We start from the raw sequence: 17,196 nt of genomic DNA on the forward strand, positions 1-17,196 counted from the left end.
TGATGAACAATGAGATAGCTAGCTAACCACTTGAACAGTTCATACAGAAAATGAGTGAATTATTTGAGAATATCAACTTCTGACATTTTGATGCTGAGCCTGGCAGTTGATAATGGATGTAAGTAGCTAGCGAGAGCTGTCAGTTAGCTTAGCCAGTGTCCTTAGCTAGCTAGCCAGCTGACGACGTTGTCGTTTTCATCCATGGTGAATTGCACATTTAGCTAGCAACTGCGTTACCTTTATACTGTCAGGGTTGGGTAGGTTACTTTGTAAATGTAATCCGTTACAGTTACTAGTTACCTGTGCAAAATTGTAATCAGTAATGTAACTTTTGGATTAGTGAAGACATCAAAACTATGAAATAACACATATGGAAGGAATCATGTAGTAAACAAAAAAGTGTTACATCAAAATATATTTTATATTTGAGATTCTTCAAAGTACCGTCGTGAGACTGGTTAGTTTTACCCTACTGATGATGTGTTGTTGCAATAGCAGCTTTGCACACTCTTGGTATTCTCTCAACCAGCTTTATGAGGAATGCCAGCTTCACCTGGAATGCTTTTCAATTAACTGGTTTGCCTTGTTAAAAGTTAATTTGTGGAATTCTTTTCCTTAATGTGTTTGAGCCAATACGTTATGTTGTGACTGGTAGGGGTGGTATACAGAAGATAGCCCTATTTGGTAAAAGACCAAGTTCATATTATGGCAAGAACAGCTCAAATAAGCAAAGACAAATGACAGGTAATCATTACTTTAAGACATGAAGGTCAGTCAATCCAGATTTCAAGATCTTTGAAAGTTTCTTCAAGTGCGGTCCCAAAAACCATCGCTGTGATGAAACTGGCTCTCATGAGGACCGGCACTGGAAAGGAAGACCCAGAGTTACCTCTGCTGCAGAGGATAATTTCATTAGAGTTACCAGCCTCAGAAATTGCAGCCCAAATGCTTCACAGAGTTCAAGTAACAGACACATCTCAACATCAACAGCCGTGTCTTTGTGAGACGTAGAGTAGGTGAACGGATGATCTCCGCATGTGTGGTTCCCACCGTGAAGCATAGAGGAGGTGTGGGGGTGCATTGCTGGTGATTTATTTAGAATTCAAGGCACACTTAACAAGCATTACTACCACAGCATTCTGCAGCGATACGCCATCCCATCTGGTTTGGGAGAGTGATGGAGTGCTGCATCAGATGACCTGGTCTCCACAATCACCCGACTTCAACTCAATTGAGATGGTTTGGGATGAGTTGTACTGCAGAGTGAAGGGAAAGCGGCCAACAAGTGCTCAGAATATGTGGAAACTCCTTCAAGACTGTTGGAAAAGCATTCCAGGTGAAGCTGGTTGAGATAATGCCAAGAGTGTGCAAAGCTGCCATTAAGGCAAAGGGTGGCTACTTTGAAGAATCTCAAATATAAAATACATTTAGATTTGTTTAACACTTTTTTGGTGACACCATGTGTTATTTTATAGTTTTGATGTCTTCACTATTATTATACAATGTAGAAAATATAAAAAATAAAGAAAAACCCTTGAATGAGTAAGGTGTTCTAAAAACTTTTAACTGGTAGTGTAGGTGTGTCCAAACGTTTGACTGGTATTGTATGTTACCAATTGCAGGATAAATCAATGTTAAAGTTCACATAGCTGGCCATATATAGAAGTTGCATTTTACTTTATGGGTTGGTTATATGTAGGCTTCTTCTAACCCATCGCTTTCTGCTACATATAATAAACGATTCAATTATATGTTTACATTAAAATCCAAGGTCTTTTGGAATTCCAATCACTCCAATAAGACTTATAAATATGGAAGTACAGATTGCCTCTTTAAGTCTATCAAAACTGTGTCCATTAGGCCTATGGATTTTTATTTTTATCAACATGAATTAGATTGAGCAATGAAAGCTCCACTTTTCTTCCATAGGCTGGGATCCTCAATATGCAGCTGTTGCAAGAGTGCATTTTTCACTGGCTGTCCACAAGTTTCAAAAACAATGATTGATTGGCAGCTTAAACTTCTTGAATTCAACCATTATTGAGTTCAAATACACGTTTAGATTTGTGAACAGCCATCCACAACAACCACAATTCGTAAGGCGCAAATAGCTAAATGAGAGAGCAGCAGTGTGATTCACATCAATGCACTATGTAGATATCAATTGTAAATTATAAACGTTTCGCTGTAGACTACACCACTGGTGTCAACCTTACCACCAAGCGTTTATTCAAGTTGGATCATCTTTGGATGCCGACAGCAGTCTCAACATTGGAAGACATAGCTTGAACTGTAGCCTACAAAAGACCATTCCTGCTCTTCCCACGATCCATCAAACACATTTGGTGTATCATCATAGTGGTCTCTGACTTGCACCTTTTTTCAATGCTGATTTACATTTCATTGAGAAAACAGAGGAGTGTCAAAGATTTTTTTTCGCAAACATCCTTTCTGAATGTAAAAGTAATCCTCGAAGTAATCATCTAATTTTTAACAAGTATCTGTAATCTGATTACAGTATTTTTGCTGGTAACGTAAGGGGTTACAGTTGCCGTTTTTTTGTAATCCCTTACATGTAACGGATTACATGTAATCCATTACTCCCCAACCCTGATACTGTAACATGTATCCCATGGATCTGGCTAACTAATGAAATAGTCTTCTAGTTTATGTCATTATAACTCTAGCTAATGTGAGATTTTCAGCATCTGACGGTTTCAAACTTCCAGCAGTCTCCAGGCTCTTCTTCAGGAAAAGGATCCAATGAACTTCCACCAAGGATTGATACTTTACTCCACAGGAAGAATGTCAAGGAAAAAGAAGAGAGTTACATTTCTATGTAAGTTTGTCAATTATATAGAAAAGTGGTATTTTGAATTCAATAAGAAACTTAGCTACTTGTCAGTATGGATTTGTACATTTTTGTCATTTTTACAGGTTACTAAAGAAAAACAAACATGTCAACAGATCATGTATAAAATTGAGTAAATTATCAGGTGTGGGAGAATCTCCCACTGAAAATGCACTATCATCAAATGTGTCCAGGTCTCCTTTACATGGAAGGAGCATTAAGAAAAGTGAGTCTCATCCTCATTTGTTGCATTTTAATGGATTTTGTAAGCAAAATCATTGTGCGTGCAACATTTCTGTTTCTCTAGTTGGCTGCATGTTCCAGCCCAGAAAGCAGGAGCCACTGTGTCTGAAAAGAGGGGTCATTGAACCAATTAAACACACGTGTGAAGCCTCAATGATCCCCGACACATGGAACTATAAAGGACAGAGAGTGAAAGACGTCCGCTTCGATGCAAAAGGTAGATTACCCCGACAGTAACAGTTACTCGGAACTGGTTGATTAAGCTTTTTTGCTGCACTTGGCTTTTTTAATGTAGGCTATTCTGTACATAGCCTACATGTCAGGGTGAGGACATTACGTAGCATAATTATTGTACATTGTTGGTTCCCAACAGAGCCTGACAATGACTGTGTTGTGAGCCACATAATCAGATTGAGAGGAAAACTGGGCTGGTCCACTGAGATTCCTGACAGGAGAATAGCAAAAGCATGCACACAGAACATACAGGTTGGTCTCCACCATTTTAGCTACTAGCCTATATGATCAATTGATGTGAACTTTATCATTGAGTCTCTGCAGTCCACGGTTTTTATATTTTACATATATATATATTTTTAATTTTAGTCCAAGACTAGGCTTATATAAGTATAACAGTTAAATTGTGTGTGTTTTTTTTATTTTTTAAATACACAAGATATTTTGTAATCATTGGCATACATCTTTTTTTTTTTTTATCAATGCAAATCTAACTTCCTTGTGGATGTTGTGCAGGAAATCCCCGAGGGGACTAAAAAGGATCCTGGAGAGTATGTGTACTGTCTGATGAGGAACAGAGGTGACCTCAAGATCCAGCCCAACCCCTATGATCTTCAGGTGGTTTCTGTCCAGACAGCTAAACAGAGCTGTCAGTACTGGACCGTCAGCGCTTCATGCATATTCAAGGTCAGTTCAACTAGTTCACGGTTGAACTGTTAAACGTTGGTGAAAATACATAGGCTACGTTAGTAAATTCACTCTGGCTATCTACTCCGATTTCAGAGCACTCTCTTCTGAGTATGCCAGAGCGCAGAATAACTGATGAATTTACGAATGCTCAACACCCGTTGAATATGGCCGGTGTCAGTAAACGTCGGCAAAAAAGTGTAAATAAAATGATGCCAGCAGCACGGTTACCGTCACCAACCCTCTAGATAACATGAAAACACCCTAATCAGGTCTGCTAGGGCGAGTAAAATGGTTAGAGTGAGATTTTTCTCTCATTTGTGTCTGGAAGTTGCTAGCCAACGTTAGCCAGTTAGCTTAGGTGCTTGACTGCTCTTGTGAGGACAGAACCCTACTCCTCCGCCAGAGCTTCCAGTGTGCGCTCTGAACGATCGGAGAACGAAACGCTCTGAATTTACGAATGGACAATCTGACAACGCTCTGAATTTACGAATGGACAATCTGACAACGCTCTGAATTTATGAACGCACTCTGGCACCCCAGGTTGAATTTACGAATGCACAGAGCGCACTCTGGCACTCCAGATTGAATTTACGAACGCACCCATAGATTGCTATTCTCTGTATAGTGCACACTTTTTGACAAGGGACACAAGTAGTGTACTATATATGGCTTTTGTTGCTATTTGGGATGCACTCACAATTTACTCCTATTTTATGGGCAGGTTTCCCAGAACACAAGTAAAGCCTAGTCCTGGGCCTGTATCCACAAAGCATCTCAAAGCAAGAGTGCAGATCTAGGATCTATCCATCTAATCCTATGAATTATAATCTAAACAGTGAAACTGATCCTAGATCAGCTCTCCTACTCTGATAGTTTTTTGGGGATATGAGCCCTGGCATGTTCAATGGAGATTCTTCAACGTGTTTTTAATTTTAGTCCAAGACTAGGCTTAATATGTGTCCAGGAAACCATCCCAAAGAGTCCACTTCACTCAGTTTTATTTTATAGGTGTCTGTTTTGGAGGACAGAAGTGGTGAAATCATGTCTGTAATAGACTGGCTTTCTGAAAGAGAACTGTTTTTCAAAATCTTCAAGTTGCCATTGTTTGCAAAATTCAGGTTTGTATGGTCGTTCTTATAGAAGGATGATGAAAAGTGTGTATCTGATATGTGTATGTGGAAAGTATGTGATGTAATACCGTAAAATACTGTAATCCAGTTTTACTATGAACTTTTTGCTCTCTGTAGAATTTGGAAGGCATTTACAATCTGGAAGGTCACAGTATGCCACTCAAAGACCAAAAAAGCTAAGTGAGTGTTGATCAAATATTACGTGCCACATGATAATTCATTTGTCTTATAATAAGTCTCAGGAAGGCCATTGTTGCCTTGTCTTCTTCTTGTTCTTCTTGTTCTGCATTTCTTTGTCTCCATACTATTAAATACATTCCAAATAGAACTTAAGAGCTTTTGAATTATATTTTTTGTCATCTTTTTTTTTTTTTTTAGGGAAATATTATCCAAAGGTCTTTTTTTTACTGATGACATCTTCTTGAGATGTCTGGTTGAAATCAAAGGACTTTTTGAGATGGCCAGTGACAAGACAAGATATGGGGATTCTGACGGTGCCATTGTTTTAACAAAGGTAAGGCCATGTTTTTTTTGGATAACTATCTTGTTTTCAACTCCTTTCTAATAACATGGTTTTGTTTATTCTACCTAGTTGGATAAATCCACCACATACTCCTTGATAGGCTTCTGTGAGGCCCAGACCCAACAATGTGCTGTAGCACTGAGACAACTTCACTGCCTTCACCACAAAGTTGCCACTTTGATTCGCGCAGCTTGTCTGAAGGTACACTCTATTAGTCCTTTAGATTGTTACGAGGACATGTCATTTAAGAGTCCTGAAAAAACATCTCTGTCACTATCCTCTGCTGATCTACCCTGGTTTTGATGTTTGGCATGACAACAACCATAGGTGTCGGCATGACAACACAAACAGAGCTGAGCCCTAATTCATAAAGAACCTCAGAGGCGGAGTGTTGATATAGGATCAGATCCATGGAATATTTTACGCAATAAGGCAAGAGTGGGTGTGGTATATGGCCAATATACCAAGTTGTAAAGGCTGTTCTTATGCACAATGCAATGCGGAGTGCCTGAATACAGCCCTTAGCCGTGGTATATTGGCAATATACCACAAATTCCAAGGTGCCTTATTGCTATTATAAACTGGTTACCAACTTAATTAGAGCAGTAAAAATGAATGTTTTGTCATACCCATGGTATACGGTCTGAAATACCACGGCTGTCAGCCAATCAGCATTCAGGGCTTGAACCACCCAGTTTATAATAGTCAATATGATCTAAAAGGCTAAACTAATCCCAGATCAGCACTCTGAGACATTTTATATTGAATAAGATATATTCAATATATCATTGTACTGTCTTTTGTCTTGTCAGGCAGCAGAGGTCCACGGTGCAGAGAGACTGTTCCTCCCCCTGTCCTCTCAGTCGACCAACAGGCCGCTATATGCTGAGGTGGCTGAGTGGCGGATCCTCTTGTGTCGCTTCAGCCACTTCCTCAACCTGATAGACAGAATGTTTGAAGAGATGCTCTGTGTCTTGATCAGATCTGCAGTTCAACTCCTTCTGTTGTTCCTCCGAGAGTCCTCTAACACTAATGGAGTGAAAGAGAGAAGACAAAAGACAAAGTAAGTGTTTTTTAATGGAAATATAGTAAGGTTATGGCATTTGTCAATGAGTTTAATTAGCATGCTTGCGATGTTGAAATATTTGCCTGTGTACTGCCTAGAAAAATGGCAAGGATGGATGCAAGTGGACCTTACATAAATATTATCAAAGAGCCAACTGGTCGTAATGCGGCGCATAGACTTTCTTCACACAGCCAAGGCCAACCACAGCTTGTTAACAAGGTAGATCAGCTTTTATCTATTGTGCCAACGTGGTCAGAAACATGTAAACATCACTAAACAATGCGTCACTTGTAATACTAAATTAACTTGTAGTATCACATTTTCTAGTAATCTCTCGTGGACAAACTTTAGTTCTGGGTTAACTGAGATTACATTTCTAGATGCTACCAGATTTTAAAAGGGAAGAGCCTAAAGAAGAGATCCAGGCTGTATTTGAAGTGAACGTCCTGCTTACAGTCACACCTGTGAACCAGCCAATGACAGATGATGTCTCAGCCAAAGGGACAGCCACAACAGAGCTCCACTCTGAAGTCGACACAAAAGGTGAATCTGATTTATAGTAAAAAAAAAAAAACTAAAATAGATATTATGAACTAAGGTGTTCAACTTAAATGTCTGCTGAAGCTTAGTGTTTTCTCAACCTAGATACAGAGAAGGATAAAGAGGTTTCCCGTGAGGAGACTCCATGGCGGTATGACTTCACTTATATATTACAATAAATGGTATCGCTCCATGTTCCTCTATTAGGAAAATGTATGAATTTCACAAACATCAGCTAGTGTTTTTCTGCTAATCTGTCAGTCAGCTCAGTCAGTGAAGTGATTATATTACACAAATGCTGTTGTTTTCCTTCTCCTAGTTCGCCCAGCAAACGAGTGAAGCTAACCATCTATCCCTGTCTTGATGACTTCACACTGCACATTCAACAGGTGCTACAAGGATTTGAACAAGTCATTGGTAAGACATTCTCCAAAGATTTAAATTCACAGCCTTGTTGTTTTGTAAATACTGTAGGTTCATAAGTATTATGCTGTTTTAAAGTGCAGAGCTTTGCTAGACGGTAATGGACTGTGTCCCAGATGGCACACTATTCCCTACATGCAGCATACAGTGCCTTCGGAAAGTATTCAGACCCCTTGACTTTTTCCACATTTTGTTATGTTACAGCCTTATTTTAACATGCTTTTTTTTACTCATCAATCTACACAAAATACCCCATAATGACATCACAATACCCCATAATGACATCACGATACCCCCATAAGGACAAAGTGAAAACTGTTTTTTTTTTTTTTTTCTGCAAAGTTATAAAAAAACGAAACACCTTAATTACATACAGTACCAGTCAAAGTTTGGATACACCTACTCATTCAAGGGTTTTTCTTAATTTGTACTATTTTCTACATTGCAGAATAATAGTGAAGATATCAAAACTATGAAAAGTGTAGTCACCAAAAATGTGTTCAACACATCAAAATATATTTTATATTTGAGATTCTTCAAAGTAGCCACCCTTTGCCTTGATGACAGTTTTGCACACTCTTGGCATTCTCTCAACCAGCTTCATGAGGTAGTTACCAGGAATGCATTTCATTGAACAGTTAATGCCTTGTTAAACATTTAATTTGTGGAATTTATTGCGTTTGAGCCAATCAGTTGTGTTGTGACAAGGTACAGGAGGGGTGGTATACAGAAGATAGCCCTATTTGGTAAAAGGCCAAGTCAATATTATGGCAATAACAGCTCAAATAAGAAAAGACAAATGACAGTCCATCATTACTTTAAGGCATGAAGGTCAGTCAATCTGGAAAATGTCAATAACTTTGAAAGTTCCTTCAAGTGCAGTTGCAAAAACCATGATGAAACTCTCTCTCATGAGGGCCACCACAGGAAAGGAAGACCCAGAGTTATCTCTGCTCCAGGCTGTGTAAGGGCTATTTGACCAAGAAGGAGAGTGATGGAGTGATGCACCAGATGACCTGGCCTCCACAATCACCAAACCTCAACCCAATTGTGTTGGTTTGGGATGAGTTGTACCGCAGAGTGAAGGAAAAGCAGCCAACAAGTGCTCAGCATATGTGGGAACTCCTTCAAGACTGTTGGAAAAGCATTCCAGCTGAAGCTGGTTAAGAGAATGCCAAGAGTGTGCAAAGCTGTCAACGCAAAGGGTGGCTACTTTGAAGAATCTCAAATATAAAATTGGTTTAACACTTTTTTTTGGTGACACCATGATTCCATATGTGTTATTTCATAGTTTTGATGGCTTTGCTATTGTTCTACAACGTAGAAAATAGTACAAATACAGTAAACCGTTGAATGAGTAGGTGTGTCCAAACTTTTGACTGGGTATAGGGAATAAGGTGCCATTTGCGACACATCCATGAATAATTAGTCATCTACAGAAATGTAATAAGCACTGGATTGTAACAATTATCTCTAACTGTTTTACAGTTACACATTTGCCCTATATATTAATTACATTGATTTCACTCAGCCAAACAGACATCCTTCAACCAAGACCCTAACCTCCTGGACTTGCACTCGCCCCCTGTGTTTGACCTGAAACTGTCTGTTGACGAGGAGCTGGAGAAGGAAAGAGACCAACATCTCCGAACATGGCCTGAGCTGGAGCTGTTACTGGGGACAGATCCCGCTTTCCAGTCTGATGTACGTAACTATGCAGCACTCACAGTGACACGTATACGCATCTCACACGTACACATGTCACCTGTATGGCATGTCACACTATCACACCAGCATCATCTAATCATGTGTTATACACGTCGGAGCTGTTCTCCGTTACATGCTCTTAGCAGATGCTCTTATCCAGTGAGACTTACACAGTTAGTGGATTTAAGGTAGCTAGGTACGACAACCACATTTCACAGTTAGGTTTCCATCCAATTGGCAACAGATTTTCATTCCAAAAGACATCATCTGCATAAAAACAATTTGCACATTTTCCCACCAGAGATGTGTTTCCATCAAATTGACTTGTTGCGGATAAAAAGCTGTGCGTGATTACATAATACACATAAAAAATAACACTTGCTGTTAAATTCCCATGTACTGAATAAAAAATAGATGTTAAATGGATTTCCATGGCGTTTTCAATGTTACTGATAGTTTTTGACACAAAAACTGTTGCGTTATATAGCAAAAGTGCCCACTCTGGTCTTGGAATGCGCTCTATTTGTCAAACGGCAGCCAAGCATCGATCAGAATAAGACTATATTTATTGGAAAGCAGCATGAAGCTCATCAACTTTCACCACCCTGTGATGTTCATCATAACTTATTTCATCTGTAGCCTAATAAACTGTATGTTTTCCCGAGTTTTAGTGGGAGGACCACACAACATATGAAATCAAAATGTATTTGTCACATATTTTATAAATAACAGGTGTAGACTTACAGTGAAATGCTTACTTATAGTGCCTCCAGAAAGTATTCACACCCCTTGACTTTTTCCAAATTCTTGTTGAGTTACACCCTGAATTTAAAATGGATAATATTTAGACTTTGTGTAACCGGCCTAGATACAACACCCCATCATGTCAAAGTTGGGGCGGCAGGTAGCCTAGTGGTTAGAGCATTGGTGTCACGGCCGTTAAAAGAAGAGGACCAAGGTGCAGCGTCGTGAGAGTCCATTTTGTCTTTATTTGGAAAATGACACCGAACAACACAATAAACACTACAAAAATCAAACCGTGAAGCTAAAGGTTATGTGCCCTAAACAAAGTCAACTTCCCACAAAGAAAGGAGGGAAAACTGGCTACCTAAGTATGGTTCCCAATCAGAGACAACGATAGACAGCTGTCCCTGATTGAGAACCATACCTGGCCAAAACATAGAAATACAAAAATCATAGATAACAAAACATAGAATGCCCACCCCAAATCACACCCTGACCAAACCAAATAGACACATAAAAAGGCTCTAAGGTCAGGGCGTGACAATTGGATTAGTAACCAACCGAGAGGTTGCAAGATCGAATCCCAGAGCTGACAAGGTGAAAATCTGTCATTCTGCCCCTGAACAAGGCAGATAGTTCTTAGGTTGTCATTGAAAATAAGAATGTGTTCTTAACTGACTTGCCTAGTTAAATAAAGGTCACAAATTATAATAATTTAAAAAAAGTAGAATTATATTTTTTGACATTTTTACAAATGAATTAAAAAAGAAAAGCTGAAATGTCTTGAGTCAGTAAGTATTCAAACCATTAGTTATGGAAAGCTTAACTAAATTCAGGATTAAAAATGTGCTTAACATGACATAATAAATTGCATACCTCATCTCTGTACCCCACACATACAATTTTCTGTCGAGCAGTGAATTTCAAACACAGATTCAACCACAAAGACCAGGGAGGTTTTCTAATGCCTCGCAAAGAAGGGCATCGATTGGTAGATGGACCAAAAAAAGCAGACATTAAATGTCCCTATGAGCATGGGGAAGTTATTAATTACACTTTGGATGGTGTATCAATACTAATACTATCAATCACTACTAAGATACAGGCGTCCTTCCTAACTCAGTTGTCGGAGAGGAAGGAAACCGCTCAGGCCAATGGTGACTTTAAAATAGTTACAGAGTTTAATGGCTGTGATAGGAGAAAACTGAGGATGGACAATAACATTGTAGTTACTCCATAATACCAACCTAATTGACAGAGTGAAGAGAAGGAAACCTGTACAGAATACAAAAAATACAAAACATGCATCCTGCGTGCAATATGGCAAGTTTGGAACTAACAAGACTCTTCCTAGAGCTGGCCTCCCATGCCAAACTGAGCAATCGGGGGAGAAGCGTTTTGGTCAGGGAGGTGACCAAGGACCCGATGGTCACACTGACAGAGCTCCAGAGTTCCTCTGTGGAGATGGGAGAACCTTCTAGAAGGACAACCATCTCTGCAGCACTCCACCAATCAGGCCTTTATGTTAGTGTGGCCTGACGGAAGCCACTCCTCAGTAAAACGCACATGACAGCCTGCTTGGAATTTGCCAAAAGGCACCTAAAGGACACTCAGACCATGAAAAACAAGATTCTCTGGTCTGATAAAATCAAAGATGAAACTCTTTGGCTTGAATGCCAAGTGTCACGTCTGGAGTAAAGCTGGCACCATCCCTATGGTGAAACATGGCGGTGGCAGCATCATGCTGTGGGGATGTTTTTCAGCGGCAGGGACTGGGAGACTAGTCAGTATCGAGGGAAAAATAAACAATGAAGTACAGAAAGATTCTTGATGAAAACCTGCTCCAGAGCCCTCAGGACCTCAGACTGGGGCGAAGGTTCACCTTCCAGCAGGACAATGACCCTAAGCACACAGCCAAGACAACGAGGAAGTGGCTTCGGGACAAGTCTCTGAATGTCCTTGAGTGGTCCAGCCAGAGCCCGGACTTGAACCCGATTGAACATCTCCGGAGAGACCTGAAAATAGCTGTTCAGCGATGCTCCCCATCCAACCTGACAGAGCTTGAGAGGATCTTCAGAGAAGAATGGAAGAAACTCCACAAATACAGGTGTGCCAAGCTTGTAGCGTCATACCCAAAAAGACATGAGGCTGTAATTGCTGCCAAAGGTGCTCTGAACACTTGCAGTATGTAAATGTGATATTTCATTTTTTTTATTTGCAATAAATTTGCAAAAAAGTATTATAAAAACCTGTTTTTGCTTTGTCATTATGTTTTATTGTGTGTAGATTGATGAGGGGGAAAAAATCTATGTAATCGATTTTAGAATAAGTAAGAAAATGTGCAAAAAGTCAAGGGGTCTGAATACTTTCCGAATGCACTGTATACTGTAGGTAGGTAGGGATAAAGTGGCTAGGCAACAGGATAGATAATAGATTGAGCTGTAGCAGCAGTGTATATGGTGAGTGTCAGTAAGCATGTTTACGCATGTTATGTGTGTGTGGATATATGTACAGTAGTGTGTATGTGTGTGTTGGGATGTCAGCGTGTAAGTATGTGCGAGTGTTTGGGTAGAGACCAGTGTGTGTGTGTATATAGAGTCAGTGTTTGTTCAAAGAGAGTTTGTTCAAAAAAGTGTCAATGCAGGTTGTCCCGGTAACCATTTGATGAACTATTTAGCAGCCTGGTTTAGAAGTCTTATGGCTTGGGGGTGGAAGCTGTTCAGGGTCCTGTTGGTTCCCCACTTGGTGCACTGGTACCGCTTGTGGTGTGGTAGCAGAGAGAACAGTTTGGCTTGAGTGACTGGAGTCTTTGACAATTTGTTGGGCTCCTGACTGGCGCAGTGGTCTAAGGCACTGCATCTCAGTGCTAGAGGCGTCATTACAGACCTTGGTTTGATTCCAAGCTGTATCACAACTGGCGGCGCACTATTGGCCCAGCATCGTCCGTGGTAGGCCGGCCATTGTAAATAAGAATTTGTTCTTAACTGACTTGCCTAGTTAAATAAATTAAATAAAATAAAGTTCCTCTGACACAGAGGTCCTGGATGGCAGGGAGCTCTGCCCCAGTGATGTACTGGGCCGTACTCACCATTCTCTGGAGAGCCTTACAGTCAGGTGCCTTGGGGCTGCTTTACCAAGTGGTGATGCAGCCAGTCAAAATGCTCTCAATAGTCTTTGGTCCCATATTCCTACGCAATGGCTACAAGTACAACTTGTTGGATGCATTTGCTGTTTGTTTTGGTTGTGTTTCAGATTATTTTGTGCCCGATAGAAATGAATGGTAATATTTTATTGTGTAATTTTGGAGTTAATACTTCTACATTAACGTGGATGCTACCATGATTACGGATAGTCCTGAATGAATCGTGAATAATGAATGATAAGTAAGAAAGTTACAGGCCAAATATCATAGCCCCAAGATATGCTAACCTATCACTATTACAATAACAGGGGAGGTTTGCATTTTTGGGGGGTATGATCTTTGACCCTTTGTAATTTACTCACAAGTCTTTGGCTTTTACTTCATAGTCATTGTATCATTTAAAATAAAAAGTGCTGGGGGAGGGAGGGTCACTGTGGAGGTCACTGTGGAGGGTCACTGTGGAGGTCACTGTGGGATTAATTGAGATACTTTTTGAAGAAGTATTTTCCATAGAAGTGTAATTGTTTGTCACTTACCTATTACTAGTTTGACATGTTTTTCTATATTCTAAATATGGTTTGTTGACATATGACATAGACCTTGATACAGGTGATACACATCTGATGTGTTTGATGATTTCCAGCTGTCGGACATCCTCAGTATCGTCCAGCGAGGGATGCAGGGAGTGGAGAAGCACTGTCAGAGGCTAGAGAAGTTCTGTGATATGGTGGAGACAGCCATGTTGACTGACATGGATGGGTTCTTGGCCGGGGAGAAATGGTCTCCCCAGGATATCAAGGCCATCTTGGCGGTGCACACAGAGAGCATCAGGCTGATGAAAAGGATAGAGACTGAGACCCGTGTCAACATGATCCTGGTCAGGTGTCACCAGTACCAGTCAAACTGCCTGCCCTACCCAGAGGCTCTCATCTTTACCATTCACTCCATGCTCCCCTCCATTGTAAAGAAGAAGAATCTGGAACTGATGGAGGTTTGTTAAATAGCACATTAGTATACCATAGTTTTTGTTAGTGTTGTTATTTAAGCGCGTCTAAATACCAGATACTCATACCTACAGTCATGAAGTAAACTTTAGACTTCATGCATAATTCATGTTCAGGCTATTCATATTTTGAAGTTATTGTAATTGCGTTGAGGAGTGCTTTGACCGGTACTACTTTTCGGTTATACTTTCCTCTCTCAATCTGTTCAATCAGGTGATCAGAGGAGCTCTTAAAAAGCTGGATAAAGACATTTTTACAGTGGAAGAGTTTGTTGAGCATCTGACCTTCCTGAGTCGGATATCTGTGCAGATTCCAACTCTGGAAAGACAGTATCAGTTCCTCATCCAGCTCTATAGTATGGCTAAAGAGTACCAGATCACTATCTCTCCTGAGGAGCTGGCTTTGTACCAGCACCTCGTCCCCAGCTTTCAGCATCTCAAATCCACTGTCATGATCTGTGAAACCAAGAGGGATGACAACATCTTCAAGTTCAGCGTTGATCTGGGCAAACACTTAAATCAACTCAGATATGAGCTTGTTCTGGTTAAAATGAAGGTACGGTTGATCTTTCAGCAGTTGTTGTGCTTTTCTCCCTCCTTAATGCTCAATAAGAGTCATTATTCTTGATTGTGTTTTAACATGTGTGTATCTATGATTTCCTCTTTCTGACAAAGCTGCCTAGCCTGGTCTCACACCTGTTCATACTGCCGATGGCCGGACAACAGATGTAGGACCAGGCTTAAAGATGTCACAAATCTCTTATTTTCCAGGTGAACAATCCCATCCTGCTTTGCTCCTATACGTCTCCCAAAGTGGCCAATGAGATCCTCCAGGCTCTCTCGGAGGAGGTGGCCATCTACTCCAATAAGGCATACAGCTACACTAGCTACGGAGAGCTCCTGAGAAACTCTTTTTCTATGAAGAAGATCTCCACTGTGGTCCGCATGAAGCAGGGCCGTGGTTCTAACGCTGCCGAAGTGGAGGCAGAGCTGTCTGAGGTGGACTATGCCCTGACCCTGAGGAAGATGCTCTGGGGGATGCAGAAGGAATGGGATAAACAGTACAGCCGTTGGAGAACCACCACCTTCCAGCTGCTCAATGTGGACGATCTGCAAAATGATGTCAGCCGCTTTACACAGACCATCTACATGTTAGAGAAAGGTCTCTGAGTGATATTTTAGGATCATTATTGTTGGGATTCATCACCATGTCAGGTGGTTCCATGTTATCACAAGTGTTGCTGTGTTAAATGATGGGTTGAATGTAAAGGAATTAATATATGTGAAACAACTAATACACGTTGTTTTCTTTGTCATTCAGGTTTACCTGAAAACAACATAGTTCCCATTCTGAAGCAGAAGGTGATGGACTTCAAGCTTTGTCTGCCCATCGTCCTGGCTCTCAGGAACCCTTATCTCCGTCAGAGACACTGGGAAGACATCCAGAGCTATATCGGACAATTCTTCACCAAAGAGGATAACTTCACCCTTGGAAACCTATTAGACATAAAGGTAAGGCATCTTTAGATGGTAGCAATAAAATATCTACCTTGCTTTTCTAAGAATTTCTGGAAAAAATGTCTGAAATCACATTCAGGGCCATTTCTAAGTTCTAACATTGCAATCATGATATGTTTTTTTTTACCTACTTTAGTTGAATCCACTATTTGTAAGTGACTCTGGATAAGAGCATTTACTAAATTGCTATAATCTGATCGTAAAATTAAATTCTAAATTTCCCTCTGTGACATGTATGCAGATTCTTCAGCAAAGTGGTTCGATAGGGGACATCTCCACTACTGCCACCAATGAGGCCACTTTAGAGAGCATCCTGTACAAAGTGATCGACCTGTGGAGGAACACAGACTTCCGTCTGATCACCCATCAGTCTGACGCATCCACGGTGAAAATCATCGCCTCGGCAGACGACGTCATGTCACAGCTGGAAGAGAGTCAGACCACTATCATGAGCATCAAGGCATCCCGCTACGCTGAGCCTATCAAGGTCAGGTGTCATTCAAATGTGACCGGAGAGACGTCATGATTTGTTAAAAATAACATGATTTGAATAAATATAGCCCCTTTTCATATCATAGATTCTATAAATTTGTCTTTTGCTTCAAACCTCGAGTGGACTCCCGAGTGACGCAGCGGTCTAAGGCACTGCATCTCAGTGCTAGAGGCGTCACTACAGACCTGGTTCAATTCCAGGCTGTATCACAACCGGCTGTGATTGGGAGTCCCATAGGGCAGCGCACAATTGGCCCAGGGTCGTCCGGGTTAGGGCTTGTCCAGGGTAGGCCGTCATTGTAAATATGAGTTTGTTCTTAACTGACTTGCCTAGTTAAATAATGGTTAAATAAAGATTCAATCAAAATATATAAATAAAACCCATTTATGCAGAATTTGAGAAATACTGTATAATATTTGTACATAATGGAATCACTGTTATTTCAAGAAGAGAAATAAGTTAAGTTCTCTGAATCTTGTAGTTTTGTCAGTTGTTGGGGGACAAGGTGGTATTCGTTAGCCTGGTCCCAGAACTGTGTGTTCTGTCTTGCCAACTCCTATGGACATTGTCATGCCACACTGCATAACAATGACCATAGGAGTTGGCAAGACAGAACAAACAGACCTGGTACCAGTCTTAGTATTATTGTGTGTGATGACAATGTGATCTCTCTCTTGTTTAGTATCTGATAGATGAATGGGAGAGGAAGCTGAACCAGTTCTCGCATACTCTGGAGGAGTGGGTCATGTGTCAGAAGAGATGGCTCTACCTGGAGCCTATCTTCTCTGCTGGAGGGATTCAGAGGCAAGGCAGCTATTGTAGTTTTACCTGTGTGTGTTGTATTAACGGATGAGGTGTGTGTCATGGCACTTTGGTTTGTATTGTTTAT

At 40.6% G+C, this 17,196-nt stretch overlaps 1 protein-coding gene across 1 annotated transcript in view; it reads left to right on the forward strand.

Annotated features, from left to right (window-relative positions):
* Positions 1-3,166: 3,166 nt before the first annotated feature.
* LOC115138846 (dynein axonemal heavy chain 6) overlaps positions 3,167-17,196 on the forward strand; it is a 102,312-nt gene continuing 88,282 nt past the window's right edge. Inside the window, 19 exon segments of the mRNA XM_065025024.1 lie at positions 3,167-3,311; positions 3,468-3,580; positions 3,845-4,015; positions 5,027-5,136; positions 5,266-5,328; positions 5,527-5,662; positions 5,741-5,872; positions 6,484-6,734; positions 6,836-6,956; positions 7,118-7,280; positions 7,383-7,428; positions 7,597-7,694; positions 9,232-9,404; positions 13,937-14,284; positions 14,511-14,852; positions 15,068-15,458; positions 15,618-15,808; positions 16,056-16,301; positions 16,990-17,111. Coding sequence (XP_064881096.1) covers positions 3,167-3,311; positions 3,468-3,580; positions 3,845-4,015; positions 5,027-5,136; positions 5,266-5,328; positions 5,527-5,662; positions 5,741-5,872; positions 6,484-6,734; positions 6,836-6,956; positions 7,118-7,280; positions 7,383-7,428; positions 7,597-7,694; positions 9,232-9,404; positions 13,937-14,284; positions 14,511-14,852; positions 15,068-15,458; positions 15,618-15,808; positions 16,056-16,301; positions 16,990-17,111 — 3,362 coding nt within the window.

This window comes from Oncorhynchus nerka, linkage group LG12, assembly GCF_034236695.1.
Source record: "Oncorhynchus nerka isolate Pitt River linkage group LG12, Oner_Uvic_2.0, whole genome shotgun sequence".
Lineage (NCBI taxonomy): Eukaryota > Metazoa > Chordata > Actinopteri > Salmoniformes > Salmonidae > Oncorhynchus > Oncorhynchus nerka.